Below are 24986 nucleotides of genomic sequence, written 5' to 3'. Positions count from 1 at the left end.
TTCTAAGGAGCAAGGATACTTAAAGTTCGCGCATCCTGTGGTTTAATAGTTTTTACAAGGAATTGCTAGAACGTTCTTGGATGACACATCGCTTTACATAGAGGCAAGATTACGGATTACAGCTTAAGCGATCAGATTCTGAAGGATAGGTGCACAGTAGGACACAAGACATGAAAGAATGTTTTATACAGTGCGGTGTTTGAAATTAATTGTAGATATGATCTTCGCACTTTGTGATCCCGTTGAGTCACCTGAATTTTTCAGGTTCATGAGACAATTGCTTAAATTGTCCAACAAAGTGCGAAGATCACACAAGACATATGTTACTTGATAATTCATATTATCTCGTATAATAACAATTCCAGTTTGCGACTTTATGTAGATATTGATGTGCAACTAAGTTACTGGAAATTTATGCGTTGCCTTTCTCATCTTCCATCAAATTCCACGCCAAATTTGAATAGCTAATCGCCCATTTTTCCTTCTCTTTAGTCCAAGACGAATAGTCTCGAAGTCCGAATTTGTTTTGCGTCATATTTGCTTGAAAATATTAATGCATGTGTTTGTAATAGGAGATCTTATGGGAAATACGTGCGGTTTTGGGAGCGGAAATTCTTCGAAATATCGCTCCAAATTTATGCAAAATTACCTTACATGTTTCGCAAGGTGTACTGAGTTTATTGTCATTTTTGTGGGTGGTTTTTCCATTGGTGAATGGTTAAAACGATAGATAATTTAAACTAATGTTGTGTTCAGTTTTCTTAGAATTAACGCGCGCCATTAAGATCAGCGCACTCCAATAAGTTTGTCGACCACTGATCAATTGATAAACATCAATAAACTCCTTCATTAGACGTTTTTATTGGGAGCTACATCGGGAAAATGTCCGAGTGCATTACGTGATTGTGTTTGTTGCAATTTATTTGGCTCATGACTATAGCTTTAGGTGATGTTGAAATCGACATTTGTTTCGTTCAAGGGGGGTTGAACCAACCAAAAGGTGAAGACTGGGCTACGTCACAGGTGGCTTTTAAAACTAAAATCATTATTGTTATGATGCCCAGACATTGATGAGTGTTGCTGTATGTGACGATGTGGTTGCTCATACGAAATTGTCTTTATAGCATACACTTCAGTAATTAGAGCTAATCTTTGAGGATTTGTCAAAGTATCATTTCAAGCTTCATCGAATTAAAATTTTATCATCGATGAATGATAAACTCTCACGTTCGGTCCGAAATATCATCATTGTTAAGAAGTACCCCCAGTTAACACTTCTTATATTAAACACCGATAATGACAACGTCACAGTCGCAATGTTTCTTAAAACATTCTAAAGGGAAAAGTGATAGTGAATGTCTTGCCCGTAGGAAGACATTAACGTTCGTGTAGTAAGATTTTTTATTTGTTCAATAATAATAGTAATAAAAGCAGAAACTTTGAAATCGCGTTTGAAGCCAATCAAATATTTCCTAGGCAATATATATATATATTATATTATTCCGGTATGCCGTGGAGCCATACAACTCTTCACGTGACCTACTTTTGTCCAATTAGAAAACTTCAATGTTTCGGGAGGGCAACAATTGCCGTAGAAGCGATCGAAGTATCAAAGCAGTTGAATTTTGTTGTGTGTAAAAAAATCTGGCCTTATTTCGTCGCGATTAAAAGCACCAGCAAAGAAAGTGTTACTTCGGGTTTTCTAATTCATTGGATAGTGTATATGTACAATATTAAGGATTTTATAGTTGTTAACAGAAGCCTTCATTGTAGCGTTCAATGTGGCATCAAAACTTACCACTTGTGAAAGGACGCCAAATTTGAACGAGAGTAGTGAATAGAGTCTTCATTATCTTGAGAAGATTTCATAAAATTGATGAAGGGAAATTTTAAGGTCGTCTGGAATTCTATTTGCTAAAACTCTTAACTGTTTACTTGGTTTCTTAAAACATAAAAAGATGTCCACAACTCGGGAATTGCCAACTGTAAACGAAGGTGGCGCACCGCTAATAAAGGTGAAGTTTTCTTTCTATCTGCTATAGTTCGGACTGTATTATACCATAAAATGGTGCTTTTATCGATGTTCTTTCTTTGGCAGGAAGAGCCAAGATCCTTGTCGTCAAATCGTTCCCGTAGTCGCGCTGGTGCTGGCAATGATGACATACATATTGGGAACTACAAACTGTTGAAAACCATTGGAAAGGGAAATTTTGCCAAAGTTAAGCTCGCCAAACACATACCGACAGAGAAAGAGGTGTGTTTCGAGTTTGAGTTCCTGAATGATTATCGTATACCTATTATATAACGTTATGCACGTAAATATGTTGAAATTCAGAAAAAAATATTTCAAAACGAAATTTCAAAAATTGATCATCTCCGCAGAATTTCAACTATAAATTTCGTGCTTCATATTTTATCATATTCATTTAGGTCGCTATCAAAATAATTGATAAAACACAGTTGAATCCGAGCAGTCTACAAAAGGTTAGTTTTAAAGCTATGTATACTGTGTAAAAAACAAGCAAGACGGAGTAAGAATTCTAGAAAGCTTGTTCATCGAGGTGTTAAATGAGAGATCGTGTCTCATCTTCTACTTCAGCGTAAATTTGACATCAAGTTGCTGTATGTTTCACGGGGTTATTCAGATAATTTTACCAGGCGTGTAACCACATAATTTTTAAATTCCTTTTTCTGACTATTCGATTTTCTTGCAGTAATTTTTTAATAAATGATACGAACGTTTCTTCTTGCCCGTAATTATAGTCAACACGAGTGGTCGTCCAAATAATGCACAGGAAACTCTCAAAGCTTTGTGGTTGAGTTGAATAAAACATTCTTTTGACAAACAATGCAATGAAATGCTTTAAATGAGGAATTGAATGATAAAATAATCCCTTGCTTTAAAATTGAGTTTGCCAAAAATGTTGCAAATTCGCAACTCTTAATTTCTACATGAATGTAAAAATCACTTTAAAAGATTAGGGAATCAGGAGTACTGCTGGGTGTTAAGGTTTTTCAACCTTTTTTGGACATGTGTTGAAATGCTGTCAAATTTATATTCACTGTCTTTACTCGTGTATGCTGTATTTTTTGTTTCAAAATTTTTCATCTCATTATTCAAATCATTTTGTTTCTAATCCATGCTGAAATAATATGACATTATAATGAGGCTAGAATTTCCCAATTACATCACCCATTTATCAAATGGATGTCAAAAAAGCCATCTTGTCAGATTTAGCACTCATACAACTAGACTGCAAAAGAAATCGTCAAATTGAGGCAAATTTATGCAGTGTTGTCTCTCTTGTCCCTCAATGTTTTTTTGGCAATATTTGTGAAAATTTAAAAACTGCCATAAAATTTTTACTATTGTAAATACATTATAATTACTTAATAATGATAAGTCATAAATTAAACAGGTTTCTTCAACTCACTCCCTGCTTAGATTTATAGTACCTCTTAAATTATTTGTAAAATGTTCGTAAAATTAATAATTGCAGACATCCTGGCAATTATTTTGTTCATGTGATCATGAAAGACTAACTTCCATCTTTTTATCATATGATTTGACAAAATTATGTTATTGAATTGGCATTGGTGAAATGTTTGCATGTTTGTGACACGCTAAATTTTTTTTTCAGCTTTTTCGTGAGGTTCGTATAATGAAGTTTTTGGATCATCCTAATATAGGTCAGTATCTTTGTTTTTGTATCCTTAAATGTTCCTTGCATCAGTAGATGTCCCTCACATCAGTAGATGTCCCTCACATTTATTCATGAGTACTTCTCTTCTTGTATCATTGAATTGCCCCTTTCATCTATAGTCAAGTCAACTCGATGATATTGCCCTATTTTATCTTGTTGAAAGAACTTCTTTAGTACTGGTCTTTGTATAGCTATAATAACTTTGTTCTTATAAAATAGTAAAACTTTATGAAGTCATCGAGACAGACAAGACTTTATACTTGGTGATGGAGTATGCCAGTGGAGGTTATTATTTTTATATTTTTTTTACTCTTTTATTAGAAGAAATTATGAATTGTTTATTTGTAAGGATTTTAAACAAGATGAAATTAATTTTCTAGATTAAAGTCATTGCAGTCTATTTTAAAGTCCATTTTAAGTCTATTCATTTATTTAGTCAGTTCAGTCATCTTGTTGGCCAGAAGCCAATCTATGCTGGACTATTTTGTGACTATTGTTGGAAATAATATATAGCAACACATGCACTGAAAATTGATCTAAGGCAATGAATTGCCTTGTGAGAAATTACTCCTTTTCAAACTTTTGACAAATTATTTGAATTTGTATGCATTGTTAATTTGTCAACATGAGTCATTTGGAGTTTGCAGGCAATTATGTTGAAAATTGATTGGTATATATCCTTCATACATGATTTTTGTTTCCTCTTGTTTAGGAGAAGTTTTTGATTATCTTGTTGCCCATGGACGCATGAGGGAGAAGGAAGCAAGGGTAAAATTTCGACAGGTATGTATCAAACTTCTGTGTTGATCAAATTTGTGATGATTTTAAAATTATTGTAACATATGTTTAACTCATATTTTTAATCTACCTTAGATTGTATCTGCAGTTCAGTATTGTCATCAAAAACATGTCATACATAGAGATTTAAAGGTGGAGCTTTCTTATTGTATATAGTAGTTTAATATTTGCATAGATGAAAGATATGAGAAACACTCAAGGCTTTGACTTCAAAATACAGCAGAAGTTCTTTTATATCAAGAATAGTCAGAACTTTCCTTGTAGCTTTTCTCCTTGCAATTCCTTCAAATCATACGCATGCTTTTCATCTGTTTTTCTCCGATTGTAAATTAATTTTATCCAATGTTTTTTTCAGGCAGAAAACTTACTCCTTGATTCAAATATGAACATAAAGATTGCAGATTTTGGCTTCAGTAATGAGTTTACCCCTGGTAACAAACTGGACACATTTTGTGGTAGTCCACCTTATGCTGCACCAGAATTGTTCCAAGGAAAGAAATATGATGGGCCAGAGGTGGATGTTTGGAGTTTAGGAGTCATCTTATACACTCTTGTCAGTGGTTCTCTACCATTTGATGGACAGAACCTGAAGGTTTGTAAGATTGTGGATAGATATAGGTTTTGTTGTACTTAATGGGATATTTTTAATTTTTGTAGGAGTTGCGTGAAAGAGTTTTGCGTGGGAAATATAGGATACCTTTTTATATGTCTACAGGTATATTTGCAAAAATCAATGAGTTCAATATATTATTGAGTTTATACTTTGATCTGTGTAAGACATTTGAAAATGTAGTAATTATTCTTGCAAATTTACCTTAAGTTAACCCAGTTTTAATCAAAATAGTTTATTGAAAAAGCATTGTTATTCAAACTTTTCAGATTGTGAAAACTTATTAAAGAAATTTTTAGTTTTAAACCCATTGAAAAGAGCTCGTCTAGAGGTTTGTATTATTTCGGGCTTGCGTTCCGTTGCTAAAATTGAGTACACAAAAGCTATCTTACAAATGTCTTGTTTAGCAAATCATGGCTGACAAATGGATGAATATTGGTCACGAAGAGGAGCCTCTCAAACCTTATATTCAACCTTCACCTGATTTTACCGACGAGAAACGTTTAGGTATTTTTATCGTCTAGAGAAGACCTTAGGCTTATCGGTTATTCCCAAGCGGAAACTATCTTTTGTTATTGAGAATTGTAATGAGACTGTTTCTCATGTTATCTCGTTTGTTTCAGATATCATGAGGCAAATGAACTTTACGAAAGACGAAATAAGAACATCACTTCTCAACAATCGCTACGATGAAGTCATGGCGACGTATCTACTACTTGACGAGAAACGTCCAAATCTTTCAGTGAGTTTGGCTGCCTTAAAATGTCTTTTAAAATTTGCTTTGAATTTCTTAGCTTCAAAAACAGTTGTTTGTGTAATTAAGTTGTATTGGTCCAGTGAACCAGTTACCTAGTTAATTCCACTTCCAATTTATGACTTCAATATACGTCGAATGGTGATTTGCGGTTAAGGAAAAAGTCATTTCTTCCTTCCTGAAATTCATATTTCGTGCTCGTGAGAACATTGCACGGAAAATTTTTTAACCCGCCACATAATTCCTGTTTGTGTACATAAATTCCCGTTTATGCAAATCTTTTTCATAAACCGAAAGTTTCCTGTGCTAAGAAAGAATAGCTATTAGCTAATTTTCCGGTTCTTACTATTACCGATTTTTAAACCGCGTACGGATCTTATTCATAGTTCTATTTTGTTAGGTTTCTATTAAATGTAGTTCTTAGATTACCATAGCGATTTCTTTCGCTTTACACCTTTATTTATGTATTATATGGTTGACAACGTATGTATGATTGTAATTGTTTTAAATTAGATAACTTCAAATGATCTCATCTTGCCACCAAATAAACTGAACACGCCTCCCCGTGATCCTCCTATGAGGCCGGGCAGTACTGGGCGAACGAAGACCGATAGGCATGCTGGGAAACGTGATAGGGATCTGGTGCGGAGGCATTCCCAGGGAGATAGAGCTCCGCATAAATCTCTTGTGTATACCAGGTAACACAAAAGATAGTTTAACAAAATGAATTGAACTTTGAGGAGTGGAAATAAAGGATTGAAACCGTATAATTTTGGTCGTTTTCTACGTATAGGATCATTGTGTATGATTGATGACGGCTCAATAAACAATGACGTACAATAGACAATGACGGTTCAATAAACAATGACGGTTCAATAAACAATGACGTACGTACAATAGACAATGACGGCTCAATAAACAATGACGTACAATAGACAATGACGGTTCAATAAACAATGACGTACAATAAACAATGACGGTTCAATAAACAATGACGTACAATAGACAATGACGGCTCAATAAACAATGACGTACAATAGACAATGACGGTTCAATAAACAATGACGTACAATAGACAATGACGGTTCAATAAACAATGACGTACAATAGACAAGAGAAATCGTTAATCTAAATAGCGAATGATTAGTGTTCATTGCTATAATGCTATTGTCAGTTCGGGAAATGAGAAAACCTCTTTGTATTAGTTAGTTAGACAATGTAGCGTTTTTGATAAGGGTTTTATTACTGTGTGACTAGACCCAACAATTCTGGTGATGGCAAAGTGGGTCATCCATCTGATAAAGGAGAAATAAAGAAGGACGAGATGCCTGTACACAATGAAAGGGATATCCTGGGTCAAGCCTCCAATCCCAACAAAGACGAAATTCCCGATAGGGGAACGCGGAGGATAAAAGGAGGAAGGGTACGCTGTTGATAATCGTAATTTGAGATGGTAAATTTTTTCTCATCCGTTAATTTATTCATTTTAATAGCAATACAGTTTACCGCCTGAGAAGATTCGACGAAATAATCAAGAGAGGAAAACGAATACAATCCAGGAGAAGTCTGGCACTAGTATGAGTGAGAACCAACCGCCTTCCGTCACTTCACATACCAATGGAAGCAAATCAAGGTTCATATTTTTATTCAGTTTATTAATATGCGTATTAATGAAATGTGCCGATTTTCTCTGTTCAGTGCGAAAAGTGGTCCTCCGCCTTCGAGACAGAAAAACGCCGCATCTATATCAAATCGAATGGGTCCAGTTCGAAGATCATTACCTCCGGTTGCAGTCACGAGAGACAGTGATCGATTGAGACCTGGGTACGAGTTAGTACATTGAAGTGTATCCGCTGTTATAATGTAAGAAAATTCTTGTGAATATAAATGTATTTTATTGCCTTTTAGTTCGGCCCCGGGCAACCGCGGCAATGAGCCCGCTGGCACAAATAACAGTAGGTTTGGAAATCGTCAAACTCCACAACGCAGTACATTCCATAGTGGACAGACGCGTAAGAAACATCATCAGGAGAATGGGCCCGAAAGTGGCCTGCCCAACGAGCCTACTAGCCCTACACGAACCTCGTTGCTAAGTAAACTGACGTCACGGTTTAGTCGAAGGTTCGTTCGGTTTAATAGAAGGTTTGTTTTATTTTAATTTGGTTGTTGTTATGTCGCTTCTGAAGGAATGAGTATATGAGAAAAGCCACCCAAAATTCGTAAGTAATATCTTGTGATTGTACTAATCAATGCTAATCATTGCTAATTAATCGCTTTGATAATATAAGTATTCGCATAATTACTCAAACTTAAGTCTTCAAATCACAGCTCTCTTCGTGAAAACAGATTATTTGTGTTAGTCTGTGATTTAAACTATCATTGTAGTGAAATTCTAACTAATATAACTTCTTGGTGTAATCATAGTTTTTTATGCTCTTGTTACTAATGCTTTTTAAATATCAGTGATTACTTAAACCAATCATCAAATAACTCTTAAATGTGGCTGGAAAGGAATGAGCGTGGATGTGTGTGGATAGTAGATGATATGATAGTTTATGATGTGATAGTTCATGAGAGTACACACGAAGCTCGTGAAGTGGGAGTTTTGAACATGATTCAGAGCTAGTTTTTTGTTGATGCATATTTTTGTTAATCGAAGTTTCATCCCTCGAAATGTGGTTTCGTGTGTACTCGAAGAGGTAGATATGGATTGAGGAGTGCAAAAGCCACTAACATTAAAAAAGCAAACCTCATCTAACAAAAATGCAACTCAACATTGCGTTGAAGAAATCTACCATCTAAAAAAGTATTAAATGATTTAAACTTCAGAAAATATTACGCGACACCTCGACCAACTACCTCTTCGTACATTTTAATATATTTTATTGCACTTCAGAGCGAAATTTTTTCATCCACTGAATGAGTGCAACGGCAGCAGTACGTCACAAGCACAGGGGGGTGTCAGCGATTTCGAAAAATGGTGTATCCATGTGTTATTTATTTCCTTCATAAAATTCCTTCGTGGACGGTGATATTTTATCGCGGAACTTGTTTTTTTGTTTAAGTGGAAGCATTGTGGCGATAAAACTCGAGCTGACCGAAAATTTGTGTTTGTTCACTGTTGCATTCATTTCTTGCATTGAATAATAAAATTCTTCAGTACGTTAACTCTAGAAAGTTCGTGACGAAACGTTTTTGTGGGATTACGTGTAGCGAGCGTTCAGTTATTATTGGCCCGCATGGCACAAGGCTGCCTTGCGGGCTGGAAAAGGTTTTTATGCCAAGCTTTGTGTTTTTATTCACAGGGGACTAAATGAAGTAGGTAACGAAAAACCGCGGGCGCTGCGTTTTACGTGGAGTATGAAGACGACAAGCTCGAAGGATCCGCTCACGATGATGGACGAAATCAAACGAGTTCTAGACGATAATCGCTGTGATTATGAACAGCGAGAGAAATTTCTTTTAATTTGTGTTCACGGCAGTCCAGTGGAAATGAACCATGTGCAATGGGAAATGGAAGTTTGTAAGCTACCTAGGTTATCGTTGAATGGCGTACGATTTAAACGTATATCTGGTAGTTCTATCAACTTCAAGAACATTGCATCGAGGGTTGCGAATGATTTAGAACTTTGAAACATTACGGTAGACGCTGTAAATAAACGTAGACTATTTTACGATATACTGGTGCCATGTTTACATTCGGGATACGGTGGAGCACGATGTGTATTTCTTGGAACTGAGGAGCGAAGTATGATATTTGAACGATGTTTATCTTGAGGATATGATCCTATCTCTCCTTGGAGATTTTTGAGACTTTCTTGAGACGGTGTGGTAGAGATGGTTATCTGGTGGTAACGTTGGATATATTGGGATGTACGTTGTACGTCATAAGGCCTATATTGCAATGTCCTGTAAATAGTATTTAACTATCTCCTGGGCTCATGATGCGAGGATGCGTGATGACTAGCTCATGGCACTGACGACCATGATATCATTGAAATTGTCCAGTTTTTACTTAGCATTATTGTCATCCGTCAACGTTTTGATATTTATATATATATATATGATCCCGTTAGGTAGCCATAATCTTTGACAATGGATCTGTTTAATCCATTTAATATGATTGAGAACATGTCCAATTTTACTTTCGTTACTCTTTATTATCCGAATCAATCTTCATCCAGTATTGAGTAGCTGATCGCTGATTCTCTCAACACTGGATTGTGATTTGATTATACTATTAATAATTGTAGTTGATCGACAATGGTTTTAGTATCGTGCACTTTTTAACAATAATGCTCAGTAGAAAAAAAAACAAATGAAGAGCCTGTAAACATCGACATTTGCATGTTATGGATGATGGATGATTTTAAAAGAAAACTTCTAATACATTGAAACATTTTGAAATGGTGTGAATGCAAGAATAGTTATTTTACGTTTGGACTTTAATGCAGTCATTTATCTCATGAAGTCCATTTTCAATTCAAAATTCATCCAACTTCGCAAAAATCGTTTCATTAACAATCTTAAAAATGGCTGCATGAAATTCTAATAAAGCAATGTTTTGCCTTTGTCTAGTATAATTAAAGTAACATAAAGTATGTACCTGTTATTTACCGGCTGGAAGGTTCAGATGAAAAATATTTTCCCTATGTCTCAAAAAGGGCCCGAGATCGCAGGCCTATCCGGATCTCCCAGCCGGTAATTAAAGTATAGTTAATTTAACCCCTGCTACAACGAAAGTTCGAATATTCTATGGTAAATTTGATTTAGATTTACTTTATTTAGATTGATGAATACTTAAGACAATTTCGGATCGAAATCTTAAGTTAGTTGACAAAATTACGATTGACATTTGTTGGCCAAAGGAGGGGCCGGGAAGGTTAGGGCTATAAAACCGACATAAAAATCAGTGAACAAACAATTGGGCCACTCCATTGAATTTTTTTTCCGTCCTGCATGTCTTATTAAGCATGTGATTACTATAGTGGATTCCTGTTTATTTCACTATTTGAACTATAGGAACAATGAATTGTACCTTATAAATGTCGTTCGACTACAACTAACACAATTACGTTGATCAAAATCCATGGTTGTCGGGAAAGCCCTGTCTACGAGGTAATTAAATTTTTAACTTTAAAGGTGATAATATATTTTTCACGCCTTTGTTTGAATGATTTTCGGTATAGATCGGACTTTTTTCCTTAGAGAATTCTGAAAGAATTGTGAGAAAAAATGCGTAGCAAATAACTTGAGGTTTTGTGCTACCCCGTTGCCTAAAAATGTCAAACTCAGAATCTGTTTTTCGAAACAAATAATCCAAAGATGTCCATATTAGAAGTATGTTTTTTTTTCTTCCATCAACCAGTGAAACATGGAAAACTGGTGACAGTTGTAACGCATGGGATTTCTTTTGAGGTTGATCAACCGAGCGGAACGCTAAATCATGACTTTCAGTCAAGCGTGCATTGTTTCTGCATGGCGTGTGCAGTTATTTGTTAAAATGTCATAATATGATGACATTTTGTTTCAAACACCGAGGCAAACACTTGTTTGAGGGAAAATGACTATTTGATGAGCCCAATGGCTGTCGTAGCTTAAAGAAAATATCAGCGTTTTCAGCTTATATTGTCGGATCTGCTTTTCTATAGTCGGCATATGATGGCTCTGCTTACGTAGTAAGTGTGAAAAATAGTCTGTTTTTGTTGATTCAGTTCATTGATTTCTAAGGTTGAGTGAATGTACAGTTCCAGGAGTATCATGCAATGAGTTTTCTCCATACTATTAAAGGAACAGCTTACTAATGAACGTAGAGTATGAAATGTTTTCACCAATCACAAGAGCGAAACTCTTTGCTTTTAAATTCTATTGTGATAGACTTGATCTCTTGTCTAAATGCAGGTAAGTCATGGTAGCAGTTTCAGGTAGAGTAAATACTATGATACTTTGCTGGAATTAAGAAAGAAAAAAATGCAGCACTACTGACTTGTGATGAAATTTATTACTATCTCATATTTTTTAGGAACCAAATCGTGTGGCTTCTGTGAAGAAAGAACGGTTTGAATGAAATCTCTGTTGTGGATCATTCTAATTTCAAAGAAAAATTAAAAATACTTACTATGAAAAAATTAAAAAACCCGTAAGTCAAACTCTGGTAGGATCTACTTAGACTATACTGTCTTTCGTATCAAGTCTTGTGAGAGAAGTATCTGGTTTCTTTTCAGGTAATTTATCTGTGGCATGCACGTCAAACGTGAAGTTTAGCTCACAACAGGAAACTCTGATTGATTTTTTAACGTTTACAGCCGTAAGATAAGTATTTTTCTATATGAATGAGCTTACGCAACTTGTGTTAAAGCATTTTCATATTTTGGATGAACATGGTTAAAATAAACAAAGGATATTACCATTGAATAGAAATATGGCATAACAAGAGGGGTAATGAGATCATTGGTGAAAATTGTGAAACTGACTAACTTTAGACTGGCGTTAACAACATGAAGTGGGCAATATAAGCAATTATACAAATTTTGGTAACGTTACAGGGCTGTAATAGCTGTATAAACTTGAAAGATTTGTGCACGGCATTGTCATTGTTCATAATGGTCTAAACCACAGAATCGATTTTATATCGAGGGCGGGGGAGGGAGTGACAATAAATATGAAGAACGTTGACGAAAACGTACAAAGGCATGAATAACTATCTTACACAGTTACTATCTTGTACAACACAGTTACTAACTTACACAGTTGCTAATTATCTTACTATCTTAATAAGTTACAGACCAAATATTCGTTCACAGCTACAGACCAACTATCTTACACAGATACAGACAAACTATCTTACAGAGTTATAGACCAACGATCTTACACAGTTACAACTGACCAACGATCTTACACAGTTACAAACAAACTACCTTACACAGTTACAGACCAACTACTTTACACAGTTACAGACAAACGATCTTACACAGTTACAGACCAACAATCTTACACAGTTACAGACAAACTACTTTACACAGTTACAGACCAACAATCTTACACAGTTACAGACCAACTATCTTACACAGTTACAGACCAACAATCTTACACAGTTACAGACCAACTATCTTACACAGTTACAGACCAACAATCTTACACAGTTACAGACAAACTATCTTACACAGTTACAGACCAACAATCTTACACAGTTACAGACCAACTATCTTACACAGTTACAGACCAACTATCTTAAACAGTTACAGACCAACTATCTTACACAGATACAGACAAACTACCTTACAGAGTTATAGACCAACGATCTTACACAGTTACAACTGACCAACGATCTTACACAGTTACAAACAAACTACCTTACACAGTTACAGTCCAACAATCTTACACAGTTACAAATCAACGATCTTACACAGTTACAGACGAACAATCTTACACAGTTACAGACCAACAATCTTACACAGTTACAGACAAACTACCTTACACAGTTACAGACCAACAATCTTACACAGTTACAGACAAACTACCTTACACAGTTACAGACCAACAATCTTACACAGTTACAGACAAACTACCTTACACAGTTACAGACAAACTACCTTACACAGTTACAGACCAACAATCTTACACAGTTACAGACAAACTACCTTACACAGTTACAGACCAACAATCTTACACAGTTACAGACCAACGATCATACACAGTTACAGACAAACTACCTTACACAGTTACAGACCAACAATCTTACACAGTTACAGACAAACTACCTTACACAGTTACAGACCAACAATCTTACACAGTTACAGACCAACAATCTTACACAGTTACAGACCAACTATCTTAAACAGTTACAGACCAACTATCTTAAACAGTTACAGACCAACTATCTTAAACAGTGACAGACCAATTACCTTACACATTTACAACTGACCAACAATCCTACACAGTTACAGACTATCTTACACAGTTACAGACCAACTATCTTAAACAGTTACAGACTATCTTATACAGTTACAGACCAACTACCTTACACAGTTACAACTGACCAACAATCCTACACAGTTACAGACTATCTTACACAGTTACAGACCAACTATCCTACACAGTTACAGACTATCTTATACAGTTACAGACCAACTACCTTACACAGTTACTGACCAACAATCCTACACAGTTACAGACTATCTTACACAGTTACAGACCAACTATCCTACACAGTTACAGACTATCTTGTACAGTTACAGACCAACTACCTTACACAGTTACAACTGACCAACAATCCTACACAGTTACAGACTATCTTACACAGTTACAGACCAACTACCTTACACAGTTACAACTGACCAACAACCCTACACAGTTACAGACTATCTTACACAGTTACAGACCAGATACCTTACACAGTTACAACTGACCAACTACCTTACACAGTTACAGACGATCTTACACAGTTACAGACGATCTTACACAGTTACAGACCGACTATCTTAAACAGTAACAGACCAACTATCTTAAACAGTAACAGACCAACTACCTTACACAGTTACAACTGATCAACAACCCTACACAGTTACAGACCAACAATCTTATACAGTTACAGACCAACAAACTTACATAGTTACAGACCAACTACTTTACACAGTTACAGACCAACTATCTTACACAGTTACAGACCAACAATCTTACACAGTTACAGACCAACTATCTTAAACAGTTACAGACCAACTATATTAAACAGTAACAGACCAACTATCTTAAACAGTAACAGACCAGCTACCTTACACAGTTACAACTGATCAACAATCCTACACAGTTACAGACTATCTTACACAGTTACAACTGACCAACTAACTTACACAGTTACAGACGATCTTACTCAGTTACAGACCAACAATCTTACACAGCTACAGACCAACTACCTTACACAGTTACAGACCAACAATCTTAAACAGTAACAGACCAACTATCTTACACAGTTACAACTGACCAACAATCTTACACAGTTACTGATCTTACACAGTTACAACTGACCAACAATCTTACACAGTTACAACTGACCAACAACCCTACACAGTTACAGACTATCTTACACAGTTACAACTGACCTACTACCTTACACAGTTACAGACGATCTTACACAGTTACAGACCAACAATCTTACAAAGTTACAGACCAGCGATCTTTCACAGCGATAGACCAACGATCTTACACAGTTACAACAGACCAATGCTCTTTGACATTTGCAACAGATCAACGATCTTTGACAGTTGCAACAAACCAACGATTTTACACAGTTACAACAGACCAACAGAGTTACTTTTGAACAGTTTTTGAACTACGTTTGACCATTTGACCAGATAACATGCTAATGAACTACGTTTGACAAGCTGATTTACTATTGAACTATTTTTGATCTGTTCACAGTTTACTTACTATTGAACTACTTTGACATGACTTTTGATCAGTTAACATGCTATTGAATTGAACTACTTTGACATGACTTTTGATCAGTTAACATGCTATTGAATTGAACTACTTTGACATGACTTTTGATCAGTTAACATGCTATTGAATTGAACTACTTTGAATGGTTGATTTACCATGGAACGTTTGACTAGTTCAACTACATTTCACCAGTTTACATACCTTTGAAACATGTTTCACCATGCATACTAGCTGCTTAAGTCGATTGCATGACTTTTACACGGCTGTGATAACTTAACGTTATAACTTATCTTGACACCGTTCATACATACAAAACAATGACATTTTTATCGATTCTGGAAAAAATTGGCTATTACCATCAACAACAACTTTTTAACGTGTGTACGTTGAAAAGAACTTATTTTATATAGACTTTATGGACAATTTTTTTGGCAATTGTGCATAAATCTTTCAAACACATACAATACTTGCTTGTTTCAGTTGTTTAGTTGTATTTACTACCTATCGCAAAATTGCTTAATTTGTATAAAGACTGACTATGATGCAACTGAAAAGTAAAATGTTAGTATTTTCAGTCTATTGTTGTCAAAATATTGCACTAACTGTGACATGAAAGTCATTGTTATGCGCTGAACGGTTGAAGATTGGAAATAAATAGACTGGTAATTAAATCATTTGAGAAATATATGTCATTATTCAAGATCACCATGATGTAAAATGTTCATGATTGCAAGGAGAGTAGGACCTCAGGTGGGAATTGATTAACTTTGCGGTTTGCACAAAGCCAAGACATTGATCTCCACATGATAGTTTCTTCTCCAAAAGGATGCCAAGCATTTTTTCTAAAATTCAACATTTTTTCCCAATATTTTATTCTTTTCATTGTGCAAATTAAAACGCAGGTTTTTGCTATTAAAACTGAAAACTAGTAACAGAGCTGTACAGGCTTTGAGCAAATGTCCCTTGTAACAATAAGTATTGAAACTAACGTCATTTTGCCTACTTAAAGTATATCGCGTCAAAGCAAAATGGCGGACGACCTTACATGATAAGCACTGAACAGTAAATAAGCTAAGAGTTCGCTTCATTGTTCATAGCGACTACTGCGATGATTCAACTGTGATGGATTTAGACCAGCAGTGTCCAAAATGCAAGACTAGTAAATATAGAAATCCTAAATTAAAGCTTTTGGTCAACGTTTGTGGCCATAAACTGTATGTACTACTCCGTAATTGCCAATAGTTCAGCGTGTGTTGAAGTAGCTCAAATATTGCATGTTATTGTTTTTGGCTATTGTGTAGAAGTCATGTGAAAATGAGTTGTTTTTCTTTGCCTTGACAGTTGTCTGAACTGTGTTGATGTACTTTTTACTCGGCCTTCAGCTGCATGCCCTGAATGCAGTACTCCATTACGAAGAAGCGACTTTCGAGTACAGCAGTTTGAAGATCTGATCGTGGAAAAGGAAGTTGATATAAGAAAAAGAATAGTAAAGATGTAATTGTTTGTATTCTCTAGGCAGAAGACCGATGCAAGAGGACAGTTGTTTTTTGACTGTTTTAACATTTTAGTTTCAACAAAAGGGAAGATGACTTTTCAAAGGAAGCTGATCCTCTTCGTGTCTACAATGATTATCTTGAGGAAGTTGAAACGATTGGTAATCTTTGATTTCAGTTGTTGATCCCGTTCGATTTTTGGATGAACGTTAGCATTATAAAATATCTTTGATTTATCAGTGACATATTTATAGAAATTATCACCTGCAAGATACTGCTTTGATAACATAAAACATCCAGATATTTTCAGTGATTGTGGAGAAGGTAAAAACAAAGTACTTATTTTCCATTATTATAGTATGGAATCTAGCAAACAACATCGATGTTGATGAAACAAATCGAAAAATTGAACAGTACAAGAAAGAAAACGAAATCTTGATCAAGAAGAATTCAGTAAAACATGTATGTAGTATTATTTACTTTCCGTGACGTTTTTTCCCATTGCAAAACTTCTGTATCGCTTCAGAGTCGCGATGAAGAGTTATTGAAATCTCAAATTGAAGCAGAGGACAAAGAGAGCGAGCAACGACGATCGCAGTTTGAAAATGCCATGAAAGATGAAAAAATGTCGAAAAAGAAAGAAAAAGAAGCTTTGATTGATGACCTGGTATTTTCATTTCATTCTCTAACTTCTAAAACAAGTTCAACTAACTGCAAGATATGTTGATGTTAATCTTACCGCCATTCAGATAAGCTCCACAAAGTCGGTCGACGAAATAATAGCTAGTCACAAAATTGAAAAGAAACCATCACTGTTTTTCAAAGCGGCAGAGTCACATGTATTCAAACTTGTAAGAGACCTTCTGTAACATAATCAGCTGTAAATCATCTATTGTTTAATGTTAAAAATATTTCATTTTAAGAACAAAGAAGAACATGTTCCCTTGGTGATAAAAGAAACAGCACCTTGTTATACATATACCCCGTTGGTCGTTGAAAACTACGGACCCATTCCTCCCAAAACTTCCATTCTTAGGAACAAAGGGTAAAGTATGCCTATTGTGCTACTATGGAAACAAATGTAATAACAACTGAAGTTCAAGTGTGGCAAGATTTTAGTGTAAAAATTGTGGCTTTGTTTCATTAGTCGTTAAATTCTAAATTCACGTGGAACAACTATCAATTTTAGCTGTAATTTCTGTTGCATAGTTATTTTAAAAATTTCCTCATAACATCTTAGATATTTATCCAATATTCGTGCTGCCAAAGTTTTGGAACGTGCTGGCGGTTATGGAGAAGAGATTGCGTGCGAGAGAGCCCTTCAGGAAGCCTTCTCTTCGTTGTTTACTTAGTTAACAAAAAACAATATATTAATGCCAAATATTTCACTAAAAACCTTACGTTTTTTGCGTTGTTTTTTTTGGAGCGGAGAGAATGGGAGGGAGTAATGTGTGAATAAATCAGGAATAAATAGAAGTTACGTTTATTAGTTCCAGTCTTCTGTTTGCGCGGTCTGTACGTCTACAACTACAAAACCATTTGGTGTATGGAAAAGAGCTTCTTTGTTTGTATAAAAAAGAACATGGCGACGAATTAGTTTTGGTTAATTGTTATTTGAGAGCATTTAAAAATGCCTCCTACAATACATTCTCAGGAAAAACGCCGTCCCGATGAAGGAAGAAGGTAAAGATGATCAAATGCATCAAATGGAATTTCAAGCGTTTTATACTAATATTGACTGACCAATTTTATGGTACTTTTGTAATTGCAGGTCTGGGTCACAATCCAGGTATTTTTTATTTTTTTAAGATTATTTATAGTTGCTCAGTCTCTTTTATAGTATATACAGAATGGTTTAGAACATGAGGATTTACTCATTAACAATAATCTCATCTTATTAAAACAGACCAGACTTTGTATGCAGAGTGAAGTATAATAATCATTTGCCTGATATACCCTTTGATGCCAAGTTTATTGCATATCCATTTGAAGCCAACAGGTAATAAAATGTTTAGCAATTAATAAGCTGAATATCTACCATGTTTATTTTAGGCTAAACATGTTACAACCCGGGGTATATCAAAAAAATGGCACCCACTTTGAATTTTTGCTACTGGGAATTTACAATGGCTTTTGTTCATACAGCTGGAAGGCTAATAGTCATAATTACAAGCTTCATAAAGTTCTAAGGCCAAACATGTTTTGTATTGAAAAACATTGCAGATATTTTCTTATTATGAAGTGTTGATTTTTAGATACACCTTGTTTACAACCTATGATATACATTTCACATTAGAGAAATGTCTTTGGCATATAAAAGTTGAATTATTCCGTGATTACTTCAACGCTGTAAATGTAAAAAGTTATTTATTTGATTTTTGCTCTGTAGGTTTGTGCAATATAAGCCAACATCTTTGGAGAAAAATTACAAGCATGAGTTGTTAACAGAGGTTGATCTTGGTGTGAATATTGATCTCATTGATCCTGATACGTACACCATAAACCCCGAAGGTGCAATTGATTTAATATTGAAATTACTTCTAGTATTGTGTTTTTTTATCTTTCCTCTGTTGTTATAAGCAACTCTTCATCCAATTGATGAAAAATTGTTAGAAGAAGATCCAATTGGCTTAACCGATCAGAAGCGGTAAATATGCATAATTTTTAATGCAAAGTTGGGGTAGGTTGGAATATATGAACCCTTTGCATTCTCTAGACTTACCTTACCTACACCCTCTTTAGAAAAAGCTTGTGATAATCTTTGCTACCCCTACCCCCTCTTTAACAAAACCTTGTGGTAGTCCTTGCACCCCCTGAAACCTCTTTAACCAAAGATTGTGGCGATCCTTGCACCCCTACACCCTCTCTAACTAAAGCTTGTAGTAATCCTTACACCCCATACACCCTTTCTCACCAATGTTTGTGGTAATCCTTGCTCCCCTGCACTCTCTAACCAAATGATGTAATAATCCTTACACCCCTTCACTCTCTCTAACCAAAGTTTGTAACTTTGTGGTAATCCTTACACACCCTGTTCCCTCTCTAACCAAAGTCTGTGGTAATCCCTGCACCTTCTTATTACTGGTATCTTGTCTTAAATCAGGTCTCGACAACACAACAAAACAGTATCATGGCTTCGAAAAACAGAGTACATTTCTACTGAATATAATCGTTTTCAAACGAGCAATGACCAAATGGAAACAAAGTATGTGTCATAATTCATTGTCAATTCATCTGAAAAGAAATGCTGTCTTCAGTTTTATTTTTTATCTTCCAGAGTTGGCTACAGCATGAAGAAGAAGTTTCAGGGAACAGATTTGTACAAGGTAGATCATACAAGTTTTTAATGGATCGTGTTGGAGACAACATTAATCATCTTACATTGTGTGAACTAACATCAGTATACAGTATCTAGTCTAACTCTTAGACAGGTCTCATCTTTGTTTTTACTGATTTCAATCAACATATCGAATTATATTTTAACTGGCTTGCTATTTTGTGTCTTGGTTTATTTTAACAATTTTGATAAAATTTCAGGATCGTGAAAGTCAAGTTGAAGCTATTTCTGGAACATTTGAGTCTGCAAAGAGACCGGTAGCTATCTCAAACTTTTTTCCATCTTTACCGAGAAAGTGAATGGGTTTTTTTAGTTATTGTTCACCACTCATATTTTTGAAAATTTTCATGAAACGGGAAGAGCACTTGTTGTTTTGTAGATCTATCGTCATCCAAGCAAAAGAAATATCAAACCTCTCGATGTCTTGCCCGTTTTTCCAGACTTTCAGGTAAACGTAATGATTTTTATCTACTATCAAAATATGTCTTCATGTGACGTCTTTGTTATACATCGTGCTATTACTACACACAAATATTTATATATATTTGCTAGATGTGGTCTCAGCCATGTGCCCACGTTATCTTTGATACAGATCCTGCTCCACGGGCGGTCATGAGCCAGCAAAAGCCGAGGACATGTGTCAGGCTATGATTCGGTTCGTCATGGCCTCCGTGAAGTTCAAACGCGCCATCTTATTCTGATGAATGTATTTGTGTTGTAGTGGTATGGTGGATGTTCAAGGTGACCAGTTCGTTGCATATTTCTTACCTGAAAAAGAGACCTTACGAAAGCGGAAACGTGACCAGGATGAAGAACGAGAGTATACGGAGGAAGATGTGTTAGTTTCATTTTCTCTTTCTTACTAAAGAAGTAAAATATACCCCATCCTCCGTCTCCAAAATTGATGTCCATCTTCACCATACATACAGAGCGATAACTTCACAAATCTTTCCTGTCTCAATACGGAATGATCGACTCCATATAATCTGATTAGTTCAAATAATGAGGCTTGTGCTTACTGTCGAACATTTGATTATGTTTTGGTGATTTATTTCACGATTGATGCGTCAACATTTATACTTTCGTTTTATATAGATATCATTATAAAATGGCGAGGGAATATAACTGGAACGTTAAGAATAAAGCATCTAAAGGATACGAGGTTCATCCGTCACACTTCAATGGTGTAAAATCAATTGGTTATTTTTATTGATCTTCACATGTCTTCCTTTAGGAGAATTACGTTTTTGTATTTCGTGATGATGGCGTGTTTTATGATGAGCTAGTGACAAGGTAAGACTTTGTATATAGCAATGAGACTCTCCTAGAGAAGAGTAAAAATCTTACAACTTGAGGTAGAGGTAAACAATGTGAAATCCTGTCACTCTCAGCCTTATTGTTAGACATAAAAAGTGTGCATTTTTTTACTCATCTTTCTGCCACAAACCTTACTAGGGTTCGTCTCAGTAAACGAAGAACTAGGGGTGGAGCTGGAGGCGTAAAGTCGACTGTGTCTAAATTATTCGTGAAACATAGAGAATTGACTGAGCAAGAACAACAAACGCAAGTAAGTATATATTTTGTTTGAATATGTTGGGCTTCTTTGTGGTTTGCCTCAATGAAACTTGTTGATTAACTAGAATTCGCGTCTAATGCAACTTGAAAATGTCACTGCGGAGAACGAGGAAGATGATGATGAAGGTGGAGTAGAAGAAGAAGAACAATCTGGTGATGAACACGGTGCCGATAACGTCGAACAAGATGACGATGACGATGATAATGACGACGATGAGGAACAAGAAAATAATGAAAAGAAAGAAGAATCTAGTAAAGGAGAGGATTCTGTAAGTTTTTTTATTCTCTCTGCTCGGCTGTTTCTTTCACTGTTTTCAATTGCTTATTGCTTCTACTTGTTTGTCTGTACTGGGAAGAAGGGCTGTTTAATAGTTTATTTGTTCTGTAAATGGAAAAAGCACTATTTTCATCCTTTATTTCCTCGGTTTGCTCCGCGAAAGGAACACTGTTTTTACATTGTTTTGATTCCAGCACCGTGTAAAAAAAGGATGTCTTAATTTCTCATTTTATTTATTTTTATTTTTCAGGGTGATGATAGCGGTGAAGGCATATTTGGTGATGATTCCGATTGAACATTTTGAAATATGATAAAATCTTTTCTGTTGTCGCATCTTTATTTAAACTTAGCTCATTCTTTGACAATTGCTTCTGCGGTGATTTAGTGGTATTACTTTCTGTATAATATTTTTTTAACAGCAGTTTATGTAAATATCGTAGTTTCTAAGTTCTAGGAATTTATAAGCGAGCAAAGGATTTTGAATAAAAAAAAACTGTGAAAAGAGAGGGAATGACGCTGTAAATGTTTAAAGGACTGGTAACCAGGTGGTTCGTTGTTGTGGCAACGAATAATGGCCTCTGACAAGGAAAAGAACGAAAATGATTTTAAAAAGAGATTTTCACCTTCTTTTGACTGTGAAGGAATTCCTGCCTGTCTGGAATGGACACCTAAAGATGTGGCAGACTGGATTGAATATCTAGGATTTCCTCAATATAGGGTGTGTGTGTGTGCCAGTAACTGCCATCGTTGATATGAGATACATTCAATAATAGTATTATACGTTAGTACGACTGTCAAAGAGTATTTTAGGAAAACACAAGACAATTGACACTCCGTATAAAGTAAACATTATTTGATCTAATGATGACATTTAACCCGTGTCAAAACTTTTAGATTAAATAATGTTTACTTTATACGGAGTGCACATAGTCTATTGTCTTGTGTTTTAGTATTCTACATGGAATACAACGTTTACTCCTTGCAACAGGATTGTTTTTTATCCAATGGTGTAAATGGACGAAAGCTTATAACAGTCCATGCTTCCTCTCTTCCTCGAATTGGCATCACTGATTTTGAACACATTAAGGTGAGTGTCTGAGTTATTCTGGTTATAACTACATATGTTAATATTAGTGAAAATGTATTGTTACGTATTAGTATTACTTGATGATTGTAACTGATTTTAGTGTTTTGAATTGCTTTTAATTGTAAAATGAGTTTTGTAACAAGTTTCTTTCTATGTCTGATATCTTAGTTCATTGCAAGAAAAGTGAGGGAGGTGACTGGTATTGAAAAGCCTGACTGGATGAGACCAATAAGGCTTCAGCATCGAGAGCGTCTTGGTTTGTTCCTAGAAAGAAGAGCTTTCACAGGTACTGAAAGTGATGCTGAGAAATTTCAGGAGTTCCATCGACTCCTGGATTTGATGGAAGAACATGGCCCTGCTCAAAGGATTGTTGACGCACAAATAAAGGAAAATTGGACAAGCAAAAGAAGCAAATAATATATATTGACAAAAAAACTTTGATTGCTTATTATGAAAATGAAAAATAATTGATTATTCATTACCAACAATGGAATGTATTTATCATTATTTTAAGAATTTACAATTTGTTATATAATTACATTAATCCATTTATTTTTATAGTGTTAATATAAACCCTCTAATTATATACTCTGTTGACTAAATAATGAACACCCTCATCCTTATATCCAAATTTTTTATAAAAGGACAGTAGTGGTTCCTTACAGTCCAAGCTGATTTTGTAGCATCCGAGATCTTTTGCTAATAGTGTTACACATTCAACTAACCTATGGAAAAAATATTGTTGATCACAAGTATTCCTGAGGTAACTTACGTCCATCACATGCTTCACTACTTAAATATATATTCAGGGTTTAGAATTACTTCAAAGTATAAACAAAGTAGAAAACATGAAAAAAATAATAAATCTAAATTCAGATTAATTAGAATTCATCATTTGTCTAATTAAGGAAATTTCAAAACCTACTTATAGGTAAGTACTTTGTACTAAAATTCCAATAAACTTACAGTTTTCCAAAATGCTTTCCTCTATATGCACTATGAACTACAACTTCTTCAATGCGACCTCTCTGTTCATGAAAAAGGTAATGATTTTTAACTATAACACTTGTCATAAGTCTGAAATAAGTTATGAATTGCATGTTACCAAGGCAATTTCATGAATGAATTTCTGTTCCAAAACAAGAGATGCAGCTGCAACTATCTTTTTGATAGCAGTATCCTCAATTACAACAATGTAGTATGTGTTGGGGCATTCTTTCATCTCACGAAACCTTTCTAAACCAAAGTTGTTCATTAAAGAATGCATTCCACAAACAATATGCTGATTTCTACAGAATCTGTGTCAAAATCTTACTTAAGTATTTTTCTTTGTGTATGTTGCCCACTGAGGTTAGCTGAGCTAAAAGATCAATATAACCTATATAAATCAAGTAATAGGTGAGTTTGACAACTTGAGAAAATATCAATAAAACATTCTAACCTTTCTCGTAATCATTTTCAGAAAGAGGTCTCATGTTAAAGTTGTCTCCAAGATTAGATGGTGATACTAGCAAGTCCAGTCGTCTCTGACTTTCGGTAAAGTCAATTGCCGTTAACAAATCTTTATCGAATAGCAATTTCCCATAATCATCATTGGAGGTTACATGATTCTAGAGAATTAAGAGACTTATAAATGCATGCAAATATCTGGAACTACAAGAAGCAGGATTGTGGTACGACGTGGCAAATGCCAAATTTGTCATTGCAAAATTGATGTCAAAGAAGACGCAAATGCGACTTTTTCTGTCAAAATGACGATAGAGTCGACGTCAAAATATTTACAAACTAAGTCTTTCTTACTTCCATCCTATTTTTCCCTTTCGTTACTCGTCAAAACAACCTAATGTCCAACTAAATGTTCCAAGGCAAAACGTGGCACAACTTCCTTATTTGTAATACAAAATAAACAAATG

At 35.1% G+C, this 24986-nt stretch overlaps 5 protein-coding genes across 6 annotated transcripts; 4 read left to right on the top strand and 1 right to left on the bottom strand.

The window, feature by feature from the left end:
* The first annotated feature begins 979 nt into the window (after positions 1 to 979).
* On the top strand, positions 980 to 10273 carry LOC124442741 (serine/threonine-protein kinase MARK2-like). Of its 2 annotated transcripts, none has more exons than XM_046993228.1 (18): positions 980 to 2015; positions 2099 to 2254; positions 2431 to 2484; positions 3642 to 3690; positions 3924 to 3989; positions 4417 to 4487; positions 4578 to 4634; positions 4858 to 5094; positions 5160 to 5217; positions 5382 to 5443; positions 5520 to 5619; positions 5736 to 5854; positions 6380 to 6564; positions 7124 to 7289; positions 7360 to 7499; positions 7565 to 7690; positions 7775 to 7987; positions 9172 to 10273. In XM_046993228.1, exons 1-18 carry the CDS (start codon positions 1959 to 1961, stop codon positions 9497 to 9499), a joined length of 2244 nt encoding a protein of 747 aa, XP_046849184.1. In that variant the 5' UTR covers positions 980 to 1958; the 3' UTR covers positions 9500 to 10273. The 2 variants fall into 2 exon arrangements, with proteins under 2 accessions (XP_046849184.1, XP_046849183.1); XM_046993227.1 differs by having other exon boundaries at positions 982 to 2015; positions 7775 to 8008.
* A 6028-nt stretch (positions 10274 to 16301) lies between these two features.
* LOC124442746 (CDK-activating kinase assembly factor MAT1-like) lies at positions 16302 to 18286 on the top strand. The gene is made up of 8 exons (XM_046993232.1): positions 16302 to 16518; positions 16646 to 16798; positions 16873 to 16958; positions 17156 to 17259; positions 17324 to 17464; positions 17547 to 17648; positions 17721 to 17842; positions 18038 to 18286. Exons 1-8 carry the CDS (start codon positions 16427 to 16429, stop codon positions 18147 to 18149), a joined length of 912 nt encoding a protein of 303 aa, XP_046849188.1. The 5' UTR covers positions 16302 to 16426; the 3' UTR covers positions 18150 to 18286.
* A 69-nt stretch (positions 18287 to 18355) lies between these two features.
* On the top strand, positions 18356 to 22497 carry LOC124442742 (RNA polymerase II-associated factor 1 homolog). Its single transcript, XM_046993229.1, is given in 17 exon segments — positions 18356 to 18480; positions 18569 to 18586; positions 18704 to 18796; positions 19187 to 19308; positions 19378 to 19444; positions 19901 to 20002; positions 20075 to 20123; positions 20335 to 20391; positions 20514 to 20582; positions 20687 to 20741; positions 20744 to 20789; positions 20856 to 20972; positions 21230 to 21296; positions 21369 to 21427; positions 21590 to 21701; positions 21775 to 21978; positions 22237 to 22497. Coding segments are annotated over 17 exon segments (1335 nt in total). The 5' UTR covers positions 18356 to 18427; the 3' UTR covers positions 22282 to 22497.
* Positions 22498 to 22526: 29 nt separating this feature from the next.
* Positions 22527 to 23675, top strand: LOC124442748 (sterile alpha motif domain-containing protein 15-like). Its single transcript, XM_046993235.1, has 3 exons — positions 22527 to 22704; positions 22975 to 23073; positions 23242 to 23675. The coding sequence occupies exons 1-3, from the start codon at positions 22558 to 22560 to the stop codon at positions 23488 to 23490; spliced, it is 495 nt and encodes a 164-aa protein (XP_046849191.1). The 5' UTR covers positions 22527 to 22557; the 3' UTR covers positions 23491 to 23675.
* Positions 23541 to 24975, bottom strand: LOC124442747 (glucosamine 6-phosphate N-acetyltransferase-like). The gene is made up of 6 exons (XM_046993234.1): positions 24874 to 24975; positions 24515 to 24683; positions 24389 to 24451; positions 24179 to 24309; positions 24040 to 24101; positions 23541 to 23798 (listed from the first exon to the last, which is right to left on the bottom strand). Exons 1-6 carry the CDS (start codon positions 24877 to 24879, stop codon positions 23651 to 23653), a joined length of 579 nt encoding a protein of 192 aa, XP_046849190.1. The 5' UTR covers positions 24880 to 24975; the 3' UTR covers positions 23541 to 23650.
* Positions 24976 to 24986: the final 11 nt, after the last annotated feature.

The sequence above is a fragment of the Xenia sp. Carnegie-2017 genome, unplaced genomic scaffold (genome assembly GCF_021976095.1).
Source record: "Xenia sp. Carnegie-2017 unplaced genomic scaffold, XeniaSp_v1 HiC_scaffold_20, whole genome shotgun sequence".
Classification (NCBI taxonomy): Eukaryota; Metazoa; Cnidaria; class Anthozoa; order Malacalcyonacea; family Xeniidae; genus Xenia; species Xenia sp. Carnegie-2017.
Note: the sequence above shows the minus strand (reverse complement) of the source record. Positions and strands in the feature narration are given on the sequence as shown.